Source organism: Gallus gallus, chromosome 1, assembly GCF_016699485.2.
Source record: "Gallus gallus isolate bGalGal1 chromosome 1, bGalGal1.mat.broiler.GRCg7b, whole genome shotgun sequence".
Lineage (NCBI taxonomy): Eukaryota > Metazoa > Chordata > Aves > Galliformes > Phasianidae > Gallus > Gallus gallus.
Genome location: NC_052532.1, coordinates 49,166,798 through 49,179,323, shown reverse-complemented (window position 1 = coordinate 49,179,323; position 12,526 = coordinate 49,166,798). Strand labels below are relative to the sequence as shown.

General features: G+C 39.0%; 1 protein-coding gene across 2 annotated transcripts in view; it reads right to left on the bottom strand.

The window, feature by feature from the left end:
- Window positions 1-12,526, bottom strand: part of LUC7L2 (LUC7 like 2, pre-mRNA splicing factor) — a 31,260-nt gene that overhangs the window by 11,854 nt on the left and 6,880 nt on the right. For both annotated transcript variants that reach the window (NM_001030755.2, XM_040696384.2), the window contains 4 exons: window positions 10,965-11,059; window positions 1,695-1,793; window positions 740-850; window positions 119-262 (listed from right to left, as the gene is read on the bottom strand). In NM_001030755.2, the coding sequence (NP_001025926.1) occupies window positions 119-262; window positions 740-850; window positions 1,695-1,793; window positions 10,965-11,059 (449 nt within the window). The remainder of the gene's footprint in view (window positions 1-118; window positions 263-739; window positions 851-1,694; window positions 1,794-10,964; window positions 11,060-12,526) is intronic.

Below are 12,526 nucleotides of genomic sequence, written 5' to 3'. Positions count from 1 at the left end.
ATCCCTTGGTTTTATATAAAGCTAAGGAAGCACCTGTAGCTAAGACACCTTGCACTACAGTTACTGACCAATTTAATTTTGTCGCCTCCATCCCACAAGCCTTAAATAATCAACTTACTTCGGCTTCTCTCTTCTTTACCCGGGCCTTCTCCACTTCATCCATTACTTTTTGAGATTCTTCCACATTTCCATCAGCTCCCAGCTGTTCTACTTTGGCCAGTAGTTTCCCAATTTCTTCATTCAATTCATGAACTCGTTCAGCCTTGAAACAGGAAGAAAGGCTCAACAAACGAAATAGCCTTAATTATGGAAAATAACATGAACCAATACTGAGCTATTCCTATATTCAAAATTCATAGGATAAAATTAAAGGAAGCATGCAGAGAAGTACTTCAAATAAAAGGGAAACAATTGTCTCATATCAAAACACAGAAAAAGGCTTAGAAGCCAAAGTAGCTCTTGAGCAGGATCTTGTTCAGAAATTTCAAGTAATTCACACTGTTGCCTATGCCACAGAGACCTGTATTTATACAACCATCCCTCCTGGCACACGTATATATTTGCAGAAAAATGACAGAACTTTTTTTCAGTTAGAAGAAAACCACATGAAGTGTTTTATTTATAGATTCATCAGCATGAGTTCTCAGAGTGTGTAGTCTGAAGCTGGTTCCTTTAAAAAAAACCACAAAAAACAACAGACCTCCAAAATAACTTCAGCAATTAGTTTTTACATGCTTACTTTAGCTGCAACTTCAGCACTGATCTCTTCTTGGGTTTCTGCTAATCTCTTCTTAGCAACTTCTGTTCTCCTGTCACAGTCTGCAATAAATGACTGCAGGTGGTCCATTGCCTAAAACACCAACAGAATACTAATTAACACAGTAAGAACACCAGTATTTCATTATCTTCAACAAATTCCTGGTTTGAGATTAACTTTTAAAAGTTTTTCTTGGTGAAACTTTTGTAAAACTGTTAAAACAGCTTACTGTGTATAACCACAGTAACATTTTAAAAACCTGCCTACACATTGTCAAAATCCACAAGTGCTCGCAGAAATTTGGAAGGGATTCTGTCTCAACTCTCATTCTCTAAGAAGCAGCCAGCATTTATAACATGCATTAAAATTCCTGAAAGGATAGGTATATTCACTTCACCTTACTAATACACGCAATACTGAAACATTGTTCCACCAGGGTTCTAAGCTATGAGGTATTATATTAACATCACCCACCCCTAACAACAACAAACCCAAATCTTTTATCTGCACTGAAGACTAACTTCCTAGCTGGGAGTTCGTAACTGTATTACTCCAACAACAGTGTACTGAGACACAGCATATCATTTGTTATCCCCAGTACAAAATGATGTTTTCTTCCCCCAGCAAGTAGAGAATATAAGCCTTTCTTCAAATTATACACTGTATTAGCATTTGCCCAGTGATTGATACTGCTAAGACAGCACCCAGGTTCATACTAATCTGCTTCTGTAAGGTTATTAACAATTCTACTTTGAGATGACTAGAAATTCAAGTGCTTGCACGTGATCATGATGAGCCATGTAAACACATATTTAAAAAACTACTTCCCAAAAACTTTCCTTCTTTGTGCACCAAAGCTTACAGTTTGTTGCTCAGTTTACCTCCCCGAGGGCATGAAAGTTACACTTTCTCTCCCTCATTATAACGAAGTACATACATCAAGTTCAAAGAAGAAGTCTTGATCTTTGGATGCTATTTCATAGTCTGCCCTTAATGCCAGGTCATGCACCTTCAGACATTCTCCAAGGTCCATTCTCTGAAAAGAGACATAGGGAAAGTAGTATAACAAGTAGTATATACAAGAATAAAGTTATAATATTTCACTGTTAAAGGAAACCATGCTGAAGCAAATCATTTCCATTATGGGGATAAGTTTAATTTAATAAAGCTTTAAGACAAACCCAGATTTCTATGCAAGATGCATTAATAATGAAAAAACATACAGAAGAGTAGACAGTTTATTCTATGATGGTTGTTCACGTGACAGAGTAACATTATTGTTCTGCATAAGTTATTTTACTGAAAGTTCAGAAGTCGTCACTAAAGTAGAATGTCCTGTCTTGAACTAAAACAAGAGAACCAAGATTCCTACAAGTAATTAGCAATTAAATGGTCAAGTGCTTGATCTGATCTTTCCACACAGTTCACGATATAGATGTACTGTTTGTAATCATCATCTGGAATAGCTGCAACCACAGCATCACTGTTAAATGCTGCTTAAAAATAATTCTCAGCGCACATAAAGCATTGTAGACAAAAAAAAAAAAAATCAAATCTCTCCAAAACATTTTGCTGATGAGCAGAGATGAGCTGTCACACTGTCTGTGTGAATCAGAGAAGAAAACATATAGATATTTTACTTGCAATCTAACACTGGTCTAGAAAGGACACGAAGGAAGCATGAACTAATGCAAATTCATTTATTACATCACTAACCTTTAATCTCATGTAGAATATCACCAAGAAGAGCACTCAATTTTATTTGGTATAACAAATACTCGCTTAAAATTGAAGTTTGCACACTGTACAGCAAAAGCAATTTTGATGAAATCTGTTTCCTTCCAGTTATTTACTTATTTCTTCTTACTCCATCATGTAGCCTGGAAATTACTTTGAGCCAGCATTACTACTGAAAAACAATTCTGCCCTCTGTTTGCCACCATCCTGTGCCTCTCCTGTACCAGCACATACCAATACCAGAGTATTGACTGGGAAAAAACAATCAGCAAGCAAAAAATGGAGGCAATTTTTCAGCAGAGTACCTGTGTCCAATACGTCAGGCAGCCACGCAAAAAGAGGTGTTGACAACATACAGAAGGAAGGTGACAGGGTACCTGAGGAGCTAGGATCTCTTACAGTACCAGGACATCACAGAATGGCCTGGGTTGGAAGGGACCTCAAGGATCATGGATCTCCAACCCCCCTGCCACAAGGAGGGCCACCAACCTCCACATTTAGTAGTAGACCAGGCTGCTCAGGGCCCCATCCAACCTGGCCTTGAACACCTCCAGGGACGGGGCATCCACAGCCTGTTACAGCACCTCACCACTCTCCTGGTAAAGAACTTCCCCCTAACATCCAACCTAAATCTTCCCTCTTTCAACTTAAAACCGCTCCCCCTTGTCCTGCTGTTATCTACCCTTTCAAAGAGTTGACTCCCTTCCTGTTCATAGGCTCCCTTCAGGTACTGAAAGGCTGCAATGAGGTCACCCCGCAGCCTTCTCTTCTCCAGGCTGAATAAGCCCAGCTCCCTCAGCCTATCCTCGTAGGGGAGGTGCTCCAGCCCCCTGATCATCTTTGTGGCCCTTCTCTGGACCCTCTCCAACAGCTCCCTGTCTTTCTTGTACTGGGGGCTCCATACCTGGACACAGTACTCCAGATGGGGCCTCACCAGAGCAGAGTAGAGAGGGACAATCACCTCCCTGTCCCTCCTGGCCACCCCTCTCATGATGGAGCCCAGGATACCATTTGCTTTCCGAGCTGCAAGAGCACACTGCTGGTTCATGTTAAGTTTGACATCCATCAGGACCCCCGAGTCCTCCGCAGAGCTGCTCTCAAGGACTACTCCTTCCAGCCTGTAGAGATTCATCATTTCACAAACTCTTGAATAGCTTCAATAAAATTAGCTGCCATTTTAGGGGGCTGTGGGAGAGAGGTGATGTAGCTTTTTTTTTTTTTTGTCAGCAACACCATGAGAAGAAATAGTGTTGAATTGCTTCCTTCTCTTCAATCCAGCTTTGAGCACAGCCTTCTGAATGCTCATGAGGCATAACAGAGAGCAACAACAAGCATATATACAAGTGAAACTTGATTCCTTTCTGTTGGCTTTGCTGCTGAAGACATTCTATCATTATTAGAACCGCTCCATAGTGCAGTCTGTACTAGTTCTGGCTACTGCTTTGAAAGTACTTCAACAGAAGTATTGCTACTAAATGTTTATCTTAAAAACTATTAGTAAAACCAAGTTTAGAAACATAGACAAAAGTTTAAAAGTTAAGCCAATTTACAAGTTATACATAAAATCAGGATAAAAGCACTTCTGGTATAAGTTAAGCAAAGTTAGGCAAAGTTGGTTCATATCGGGGATGATTCCTTACTGTCAAAAGTCTACACTGGATCAGAACTGCTGAGGACCTTGCTAATCACAGAGAAGCTCACATAGTTTGGCTCATGTGACCATCTGCAAAGTATATGGACAGCAGATGAAGAAGGCCAGAAGATATAGCAAGATATTATTTTCATGTTCCACATGTCTACTTTGCAATCTGATGCCAAGATGTGCCTTTCCCCAAAGGCAAAGAACAGCCATTCAAGATCAGTCATATTTGAAACAGAAGGTAGCTATAAGGGATGTTTAGATTCCAACCTACTGCTGAAGGCTTAAATAGCATGCACATAAATCATTGCATCAGCAGTGAAAGAAAGTTTTAGACAGACTCATGCTACTTGAAGTGATTTACAGAGGAATCCTGATGAGAAAAGCAATGAAATGGGGGGAAACAAAGTCCCCAGGCTAGACATAACTGGTTTATTGAATATGAGAAGCCACGTATACCATCAGGATTTTTTGCAGCTACTGCATTTTTACTGAACATTAACTCCAGAAAAATTCTTATCTTGAGAATCTTTATCACAAAGGAAGGTTACTGCTGCAGATTTAGTCCAGAAAATAGTCTAGCAACCACATGCAGATCTGCTGCTGCTGCAGAGCTCTATTTAAGAAAAAAATGACTGTTGCTAACAACTTGCTAACCATTTGCTCTAACAATTTTTTCTTCTTTCATTCACTGTTAAATGGGCAATTAAAGATGCTTGATTTCCTAGAGCCGAGGTTTAGATAACTCATCTTTAATCCCCATAAACCTCACACTGAAATGATTCAGTAAGTATTTTTATCATCCCATCCATGAAAATGGATAGAACTGTATTAACACAGAACAATGTTAGCTTCCTGTTGATGCTTGGCACCACGTCAATCAAATCAGGTACAGAAAGATCACTACCCTGGTTCAGTGCACGTAGACAAGAAAGAAGTGGTCCAGAATATAAGCAACACAGAAGCTGAATAGCTTTTATGAAAAATAAACATACACTCAAAGAAGGTGACATTAGTAGCTAAACAGAGACTAAACCATCAGATGTGGTGCTGTTCTTGAAATCGTGAACCTAAGAAGGTTTTCTTTCCAGGTCTTGAGCAATCTACATGAAGCTTCTCATTTTCATGCTTTTACAGCTACTACATATTCTATTGACATCAAAGATTAGATTACTGGATGCATGCAGTAAGCTCTGCAGGAAAAGCAAATAAAAGCCAAACCTACTTAAAATGCAGAGGATGATGTTGAGAGAGGTGTGGCAGAGTATCACATACTATCAAAGTCTCTAAAAACAGCATGCATCTTTGAAATGTTCTGAAAGGTGATACTCTGAGCAGCATTTCTGTAGAGAATTCTTTCTAGTTAAAAAGATACCCCCACCTAAACAGCTAATGTTCAGCAAGAGAATTTGTTTATGAAGTTCTGATCTGAGGGGAAACGTTATATGTTCTGGAGGTACCACACCTCTCCTTACCAAAGTGTCAAGAAAAATGTTTCCCTCTTTAGTTTTACCTACTTCTGAAGGCTTCAGCATCTTAGAACAGGCTTTCACTGAAAGATAAAGCTGGAAGCAATGTCTCACTTTTAAATGAGATATGTGTTTCTATAGTGTTAATTTATAACCAGGCTATAAAATGCTAAGGTCAGATAACCATACAGAAGAGCAATGATAAAAAACGAACAACCCAGCCCTTCTTCTACATAAATTATGCTCATTAAAATGGAATGTGGTAAAATCAAGTCATTCTTTGAGCACCGGTCAAACTAATTAAGAACGTGTCTAAAGAGACTGATGTGATCACTTACTGTCACAACAGAGCATTTAGAAATTCATCACTACCAGGTTGAAGACTATGAATCGAGGTGGCTTACGCAAGCCTAATTTCATTTGCAAAGGTTAAAGCAGTTCACGTGATCAAATCAGACCTAAACTGATTCGCTGATAACCTCCAGCGGAACGTGGAATAATCACATCAGCACAACTGAGTTTTAAGCATGGAATACTTCTACCGAGCCTATGGAACTACTGACAAAGATATCGGCTCAAGATTAAGACACCTAAATGCAAGTACCTAAACACACCTATTTGAGATACGAGTACTACCCCAATTGCTCTTCCACAGTAAAAAGAACTGGGCAGCACAGTGCAATGAGACCAGATGTACTGTGTCCACCTTCAGAGGGACACTCCGTGGCACGTGAAATCAATCTTGGACACCCAGCTCCCCAGATGGAACCTAAATTTAGGTGTCTTTATCTGGAACAGAATTCCACCCTAATAAGCTTAAGTTAATCACGTCTCAAAGCGTGTTGCTAAACCAAGGTCCCAGTCGATGTTGTTTTAGCCAGCATGAGTTCTGAAGGTCTGGGTGCAAGGAACTCACGAGAACCCAACGATGCACTTAACCACAGGACTGCACCAACAGGATACTTTGAGGGCTTTTAAAAATAAAATGCAAAAAGCAACGTACCTCAACAAACTCACACAAAAACAGTTAAGGTTCACCCAGTAGCAAGAAGTTTCTCAACCACAGTTTGCAAGATCACATAAAATACTTGCGACATTTACCTCTCAACAGGAAAGGACAATCAACGTAATAAAACAACCAAAGGTCACTGCAGAAGCACTGACCTGTTGGGGCTGTCAAAGGCAACCTGCAAGTTACTGCTGTAAATGCTCAGGACATTATTACTTTTAACCTTACTGAAGGTATTTACTTTAAATGTCACCACATGATCACTTGAAACAGTACAACTCAGACACATGCACAAAGACAGAAAAAACACATTCTTGCCCATCTAGTAAAAGCTGCAGAAGACAGTATAGCACTTACATCCACAGACTGTTACTTGAGAGGGCCACAGTGTTAAAAAAGGAGTTATTTGACTTCTACACATGTAGTTTCACTCCTCATCTCATAATACACACACACGCGTATGTATGTATATACAGATAAGCAAAAACATTCTGGTAACACTGATGAAAAGGAACTCAAAAACCATGGTTTGAAAAAACCCCAAACAATAACAAAAATACTGACCATCACAAGACTATTGGCATTCACTAAGGCTAAAAAGGTAAAGCAAGTGTTAAGTCTTTATCACTTAGCAATTTTTATTTCAATTTTTAGTCTTAATGTCCTAGAAGACAAGACTCAAAGATTTAATAACCTCATTACAAAATTCTCATCTTGATATGAATGAGCAAACACTTAAACCACTGACTTATACGTAAGAAGCAGTGCCAGTGTGATCAACTTCAAAAAGCAGAGCACCAAAGATGCACAGTGTCAATTAAAAACAGAAAAGCATTTGTGAGAGTCACTGTTAGAAGGAGGTTCTGAACAGACATCGTTTTATAATGCTGAATCCAAAGTCATTTCTGCCATCTTACTGATTAGCTTAGTATGTGCCTGATGCAGACTTAAAAACACACTTCACATACAAGACAACCACAGGACACAATACATTCAGAATTATAACATCCTCCATCAGTTTATTACCTTTGTTTATATTTCTGCTGTTAGGACTCAACAGTCTACCAATACCTTCAACACAGCCCATTATGTCCATGAAAGAGAAGGGTAACTGAAGCAGAAGGAACTGGTCTGGTGGCAAAGCACCCAGAAGAAAATTCAACTTTGAAACACAGTTCTTATGACTTAGAGCCCTCAGTCAAATATTTAGGCTTCCAGAAAGGACTATTTTACCATGACAAGCAACTCCCAGGAAGTAAGACAGACAGAGAAGAGCAAAAGGAAGCTCTAAGGAGTCAGAATCTGCGCATTGGTGCCCATCGAGACACTGGAAATCTCAAAATTGAAACTTTTAATAATGTGTGGGTTTGTTTGTTGTTGTTCTGTCGTCTTTTTTCCCCAATAAACACTTCTAATGATAACCAAAAGATAAATCTGATCAAAGGCATCTGATGAAAACAACCACTGTGAGCGTTCTTGAGGAGCCCAGAGATGACAGAAGACTTCATACAGTATTCTTAAAAATAAAGAAACCTGCAATACATCTAAGGACAGAAGAGATGAGATTTACAGAAGTCTGGACAGAACAGAAAGTTTCCAATCTTCTAATAAACGTGTGTGTGCACTACCATTGCTGATGCATACTGCAGTCTGGGGAACGCGATTTTATCATCAAGGAAAATCAGCATGCGCTCCTTAGTGGAGTTTTGGCATACAAATAATGGCAGAATACCCATTATGTATGTTTTATTTGTTTCATACATCTCGTGTCCTCCCCAAGTGCTTCTGAAGAAGTGGGTGGAACAGAGTAGCACAGAAGTCTGCATTTTGCAGTAGTTTGCATTTCAGAGGAAGGCAGATTATCTTATGGCAAAAAAACCTGGCAATTCACATGCAGTCCATGAAGAGATTTAACCATATAAACTGGCTCAACAGACCTTTTTTGTTTGGATAAGCACAAGATTCTAGCACTGAATTCAAAGTCACACAATCCTCATCACGTATCAATCTTGAACATTAAGATGGATTATAATTTTTTTCTTAGAACTCAGGAAATAAACCCACGTTCATTTCCCAAATTGTCAATGACCTGTCAGACACAATGTCTGCTTTCTGCTCCTTTAATAGCTGCACTACTAAGGTACGAAGCAGGTTTCTTAAAAACACTGAGCAGCAGAACAGTGGATGGGTAACATATAACGCCTGCTTCTGATGAGTCCCTTTCTACTACTCCCACTGACAGCATTAAGCTAATTGCTGTTGTTCTGGACCTAGAATGACATCATGGATCACATTTTTGTCACCTGATGACTACCTGAATTTTGAGGAAGAAAGCAAGCCACAGATATTCAGTGAATAAATACTCCAAAAGCAGCAGCAGAACAACTCAGCGTGAGACAGAAGAGAGCTTTAAGCAAGATCCAACACACTCAGAGACAGGCCCAGCCTACATGCCTGATGTGCACTGTAAGAGGTATTCTTGGATGCTACCTAGAACCTTTAGAACTATAAACAATTCTTACTTGCTAACAACGGCCATTTTAAAAGTATTTGTTCATGGAAATTATACCACAATGGAAAGCAGTCAAACTAACATTCTAAAAGCACCCTGTGAATTCTGAACAACGGCTTCAGACATTTTTGTAGCATGCATTTATGTCCCCAGCCATGAGGTCTTTTGTTCATCATGCAACCAAAGCGCCAGACAACATAACAGATAAGGAAAGAACACCTTCTTCCTTCCCCCCCCCCCCCCCCCCCCCCCCGCCACTTCAGACAGTTACATACAGAACAGTTGAAAAAAATAAAACTACACACACAATGATACATAAAGCACTGTTATCAAATTGCTATCACTTGTCCTGCCTTAGCTTCAGCATGCATTATGTTCAGTTGATACCTAACACATCACACGAGGAGGAGGCAAAGGAGGCACAAGACTTAAAAAGAAGCCGAACCAGGGCAGCTTTTCTATTCCACTGCCTTTTTTATTAAGACAAATCTTAAATTCTCTGGTTCAGTTCTCCTATTCATTTTGCCTCCTGATGATGTGCTTCATAACAATTAAAGTTGCATCTACTTTTCTAGGGACTTCTCAGAGAAGGGAAGGACAAACTGTAGTTATTTGCCTGTCAGTACAAGTACCAAAATAAGTAAAGCAAACAAATTTAGTACAGGTGTGAGTCTTTGAAGCCCTTTGATTAACCAGAAGTATCATGGTAATTTAAGATGACAGCTACTTGTATTAAAGGACAGGTCACAGGTAAACCAGTTATCAGGTCTACATGTTTCAGCTTTTCATCTTGGAAATGAACTTTATTCTGTGTTTCACTGAGGACTCCAATCAAGTTTCCCATTTCGAAGAGTAAGGTACAGAGAATGAATAATACTTACAAATAATACTTCAAAAAGCCCCTAAGACATATGTCTCGCCCTTATTTTCTCCTCTGCCATAGGGTAAGAAAATATGCCAACATGAATAAGATAACCCACTGAAGTGCTGTATTAAGAATAGTATGCAAGTGAGACTCAGTACATCAACACACTCATCTCCTCATCTATCAGCTGTTTTGAGGTAACTGCCTACACGTACATCCTTTTTCCTTAATCAGCGTAACACAACTTCCCTCCCTTTCACAAAGGGTAAGCTACCTTATTCAGGCACCCCAAAGTAAAGCACCACTGTTCTAGAAAAGTCACCGGCATGTGTGAAAGCACTTTGTTTGCTATCAGAGGTACCTACACAGGAATCTCTGATACAGAATCAAAAATCCAAGACAAGTTATTAATATACTACAAATGGAGATTTTTAAATTGCCTTAGGATCGTGTAAAAGTAGGACAGTAACTGGATGTCATGCACTGTGTCACTTATGTTCAATACGTTTCAGCTTATAGAAATACAATTATTGGAACTTTCAACTGCTTTTACAAAAATGCAATTGAATTAAAAAAAACCAAACCTCTCTTCCCCATTCAGGTGCCAACAGGAAGTTTTAAGGAAGTAACTTCATAATTAATGTGTCTGTATAGAATTTATAGGAGTATTTCTGCTAGTTGCAACACTACCAGTGTATAAACACTTTGTTACAGCATAATTTATGCAGGTAGTCTTATCTGTTTTAGGTTTTGTATGCTATAGCAAACAAATATGAATTTCTAAGTAATAATTAGCATACACAGCCAGAAATGGAGAGGAAAAAAAGCCTCTGTAATGCAAAATTCAGTTTTCGTATAAAAGATGGTACGAATGCAACCTGTGCTTGAAAACCACCAAGTCAATAGACATTAAAGATCAAACATAATTGAATTTCCCCATTCTTAACTAAATTAAGCAACATATTCAGCTACGTACAGTTCCAGAGAGGACATCATGAGGGCAGCAGTTGAGGAGGTGACTCTTGCACACTCTGTCATCACTGAACTTGATTCGCTGGCGGGTCGTATCACCTGCAACATAGAAACCAACACATTCCAGGTTAGAAATCTGGGGAAGCCAGATATGTTCTGCAAGTTACATGCAAAGCATTAACACTGTCCTGTCATGTAGTGAAGGCCTATGGAGACTAGAACTTAAAACACACTATGCTTCTTTGCCAAATAAAGCCAAAACCACAAATACGTATTTTAATGCTCTACAGTGCTATTCAAAAATACTCTCATACTTCCCCTACAAAAATGTAGTGTGAAAAGTGCTTGAAACCAGAAAGACAGTATTAGCTTTAGAATACTTTGCTACAACAGCATTTGTTAAATGAGCTCTATTCAGGTTTTGTATGAAATAGCAATGTATTTCTATGCAACAATTAGCAAATAAAAGCAGCCTCATAAACAAAATGATACACAGTGAGTCTTCACTGAATCCCACCTGATACTCATTTTAATGTTTTGCTTTTTGAAGCAAAGCGCCCTCTTACTTCTGATAGGAGTAGCATAAAGAGTTGGCAGAGGAATGAATTTAAATGCTTAAAAACCTGAAAAAAAAGTCAGTCAAACATATGGACTTAGCCTATATGCAACATTATTTTACAGGTGTTTGCATATAACTGCATCATAAGCCACATATACATTGTTTTTCCTATGTGCTGTTTGTTGGGATGGGAGCATCTTAACTGCATCTTCACGATGGCAGGTTGCAGTTCCATCAGCAGCAGAGGCATCAACCTGCGCACAACTCTGACATCCAATTGCAAGTTTAAAGAACCCCATCTGGGAGCAAGACCTGAAGTCTCCAAATCAAAGTCACCAGCTGGTATTTGGGGGGAAGGAGAGGGGGCGGGGAAATATGCTTTCCTTCAAGTCATAACGTAATTGTCACTTTCTGAGATTCAGAAGAGAGATTGCTGCTATGGCTCTCTTGCTCTTAAGATACAGGCATGATGAAACAAACACCTTAATCTCTCTCAGTATTCGTCTGTTTATTCACAAAAAAATAAAAACTTGTTCAAATGTTTAATCATTGAAAACCTACTGGTGAATTACTGAAGCGAGGAGGGCTGCTGAGTGAAAAGAGACACACAATGAGTTCATACAGCAATCTTATCCATTTCATCAAGTACTATAAAGAACATGGATACATTTTACAGTTACTACATTTTTATGACTCGATGATTGGAAATGCTGAGAATTTTGAATTTATTAAACAATTCAAAAAGTCAAATCCATTACTTAGGTAAATACAACAGAGGGGAAATTAAGAAAGGAAAAAACAAGTTCAGCCCTTCTCATGGTGCAATCACATTTATGCTCCATGCACAGGATGCAAATATATAGCATTTTCAGCTGGGCTCAGTTTCAGATCATTAAGCAAACAAAAGTTCCCAAGAACACCACGTGCTTAATTTGACTGCAGGGATATGACAGCTAAACCCAGTAATCCACAGGCTGAAGGCAGCTTCAGAGCAGTTCAGCAATAGG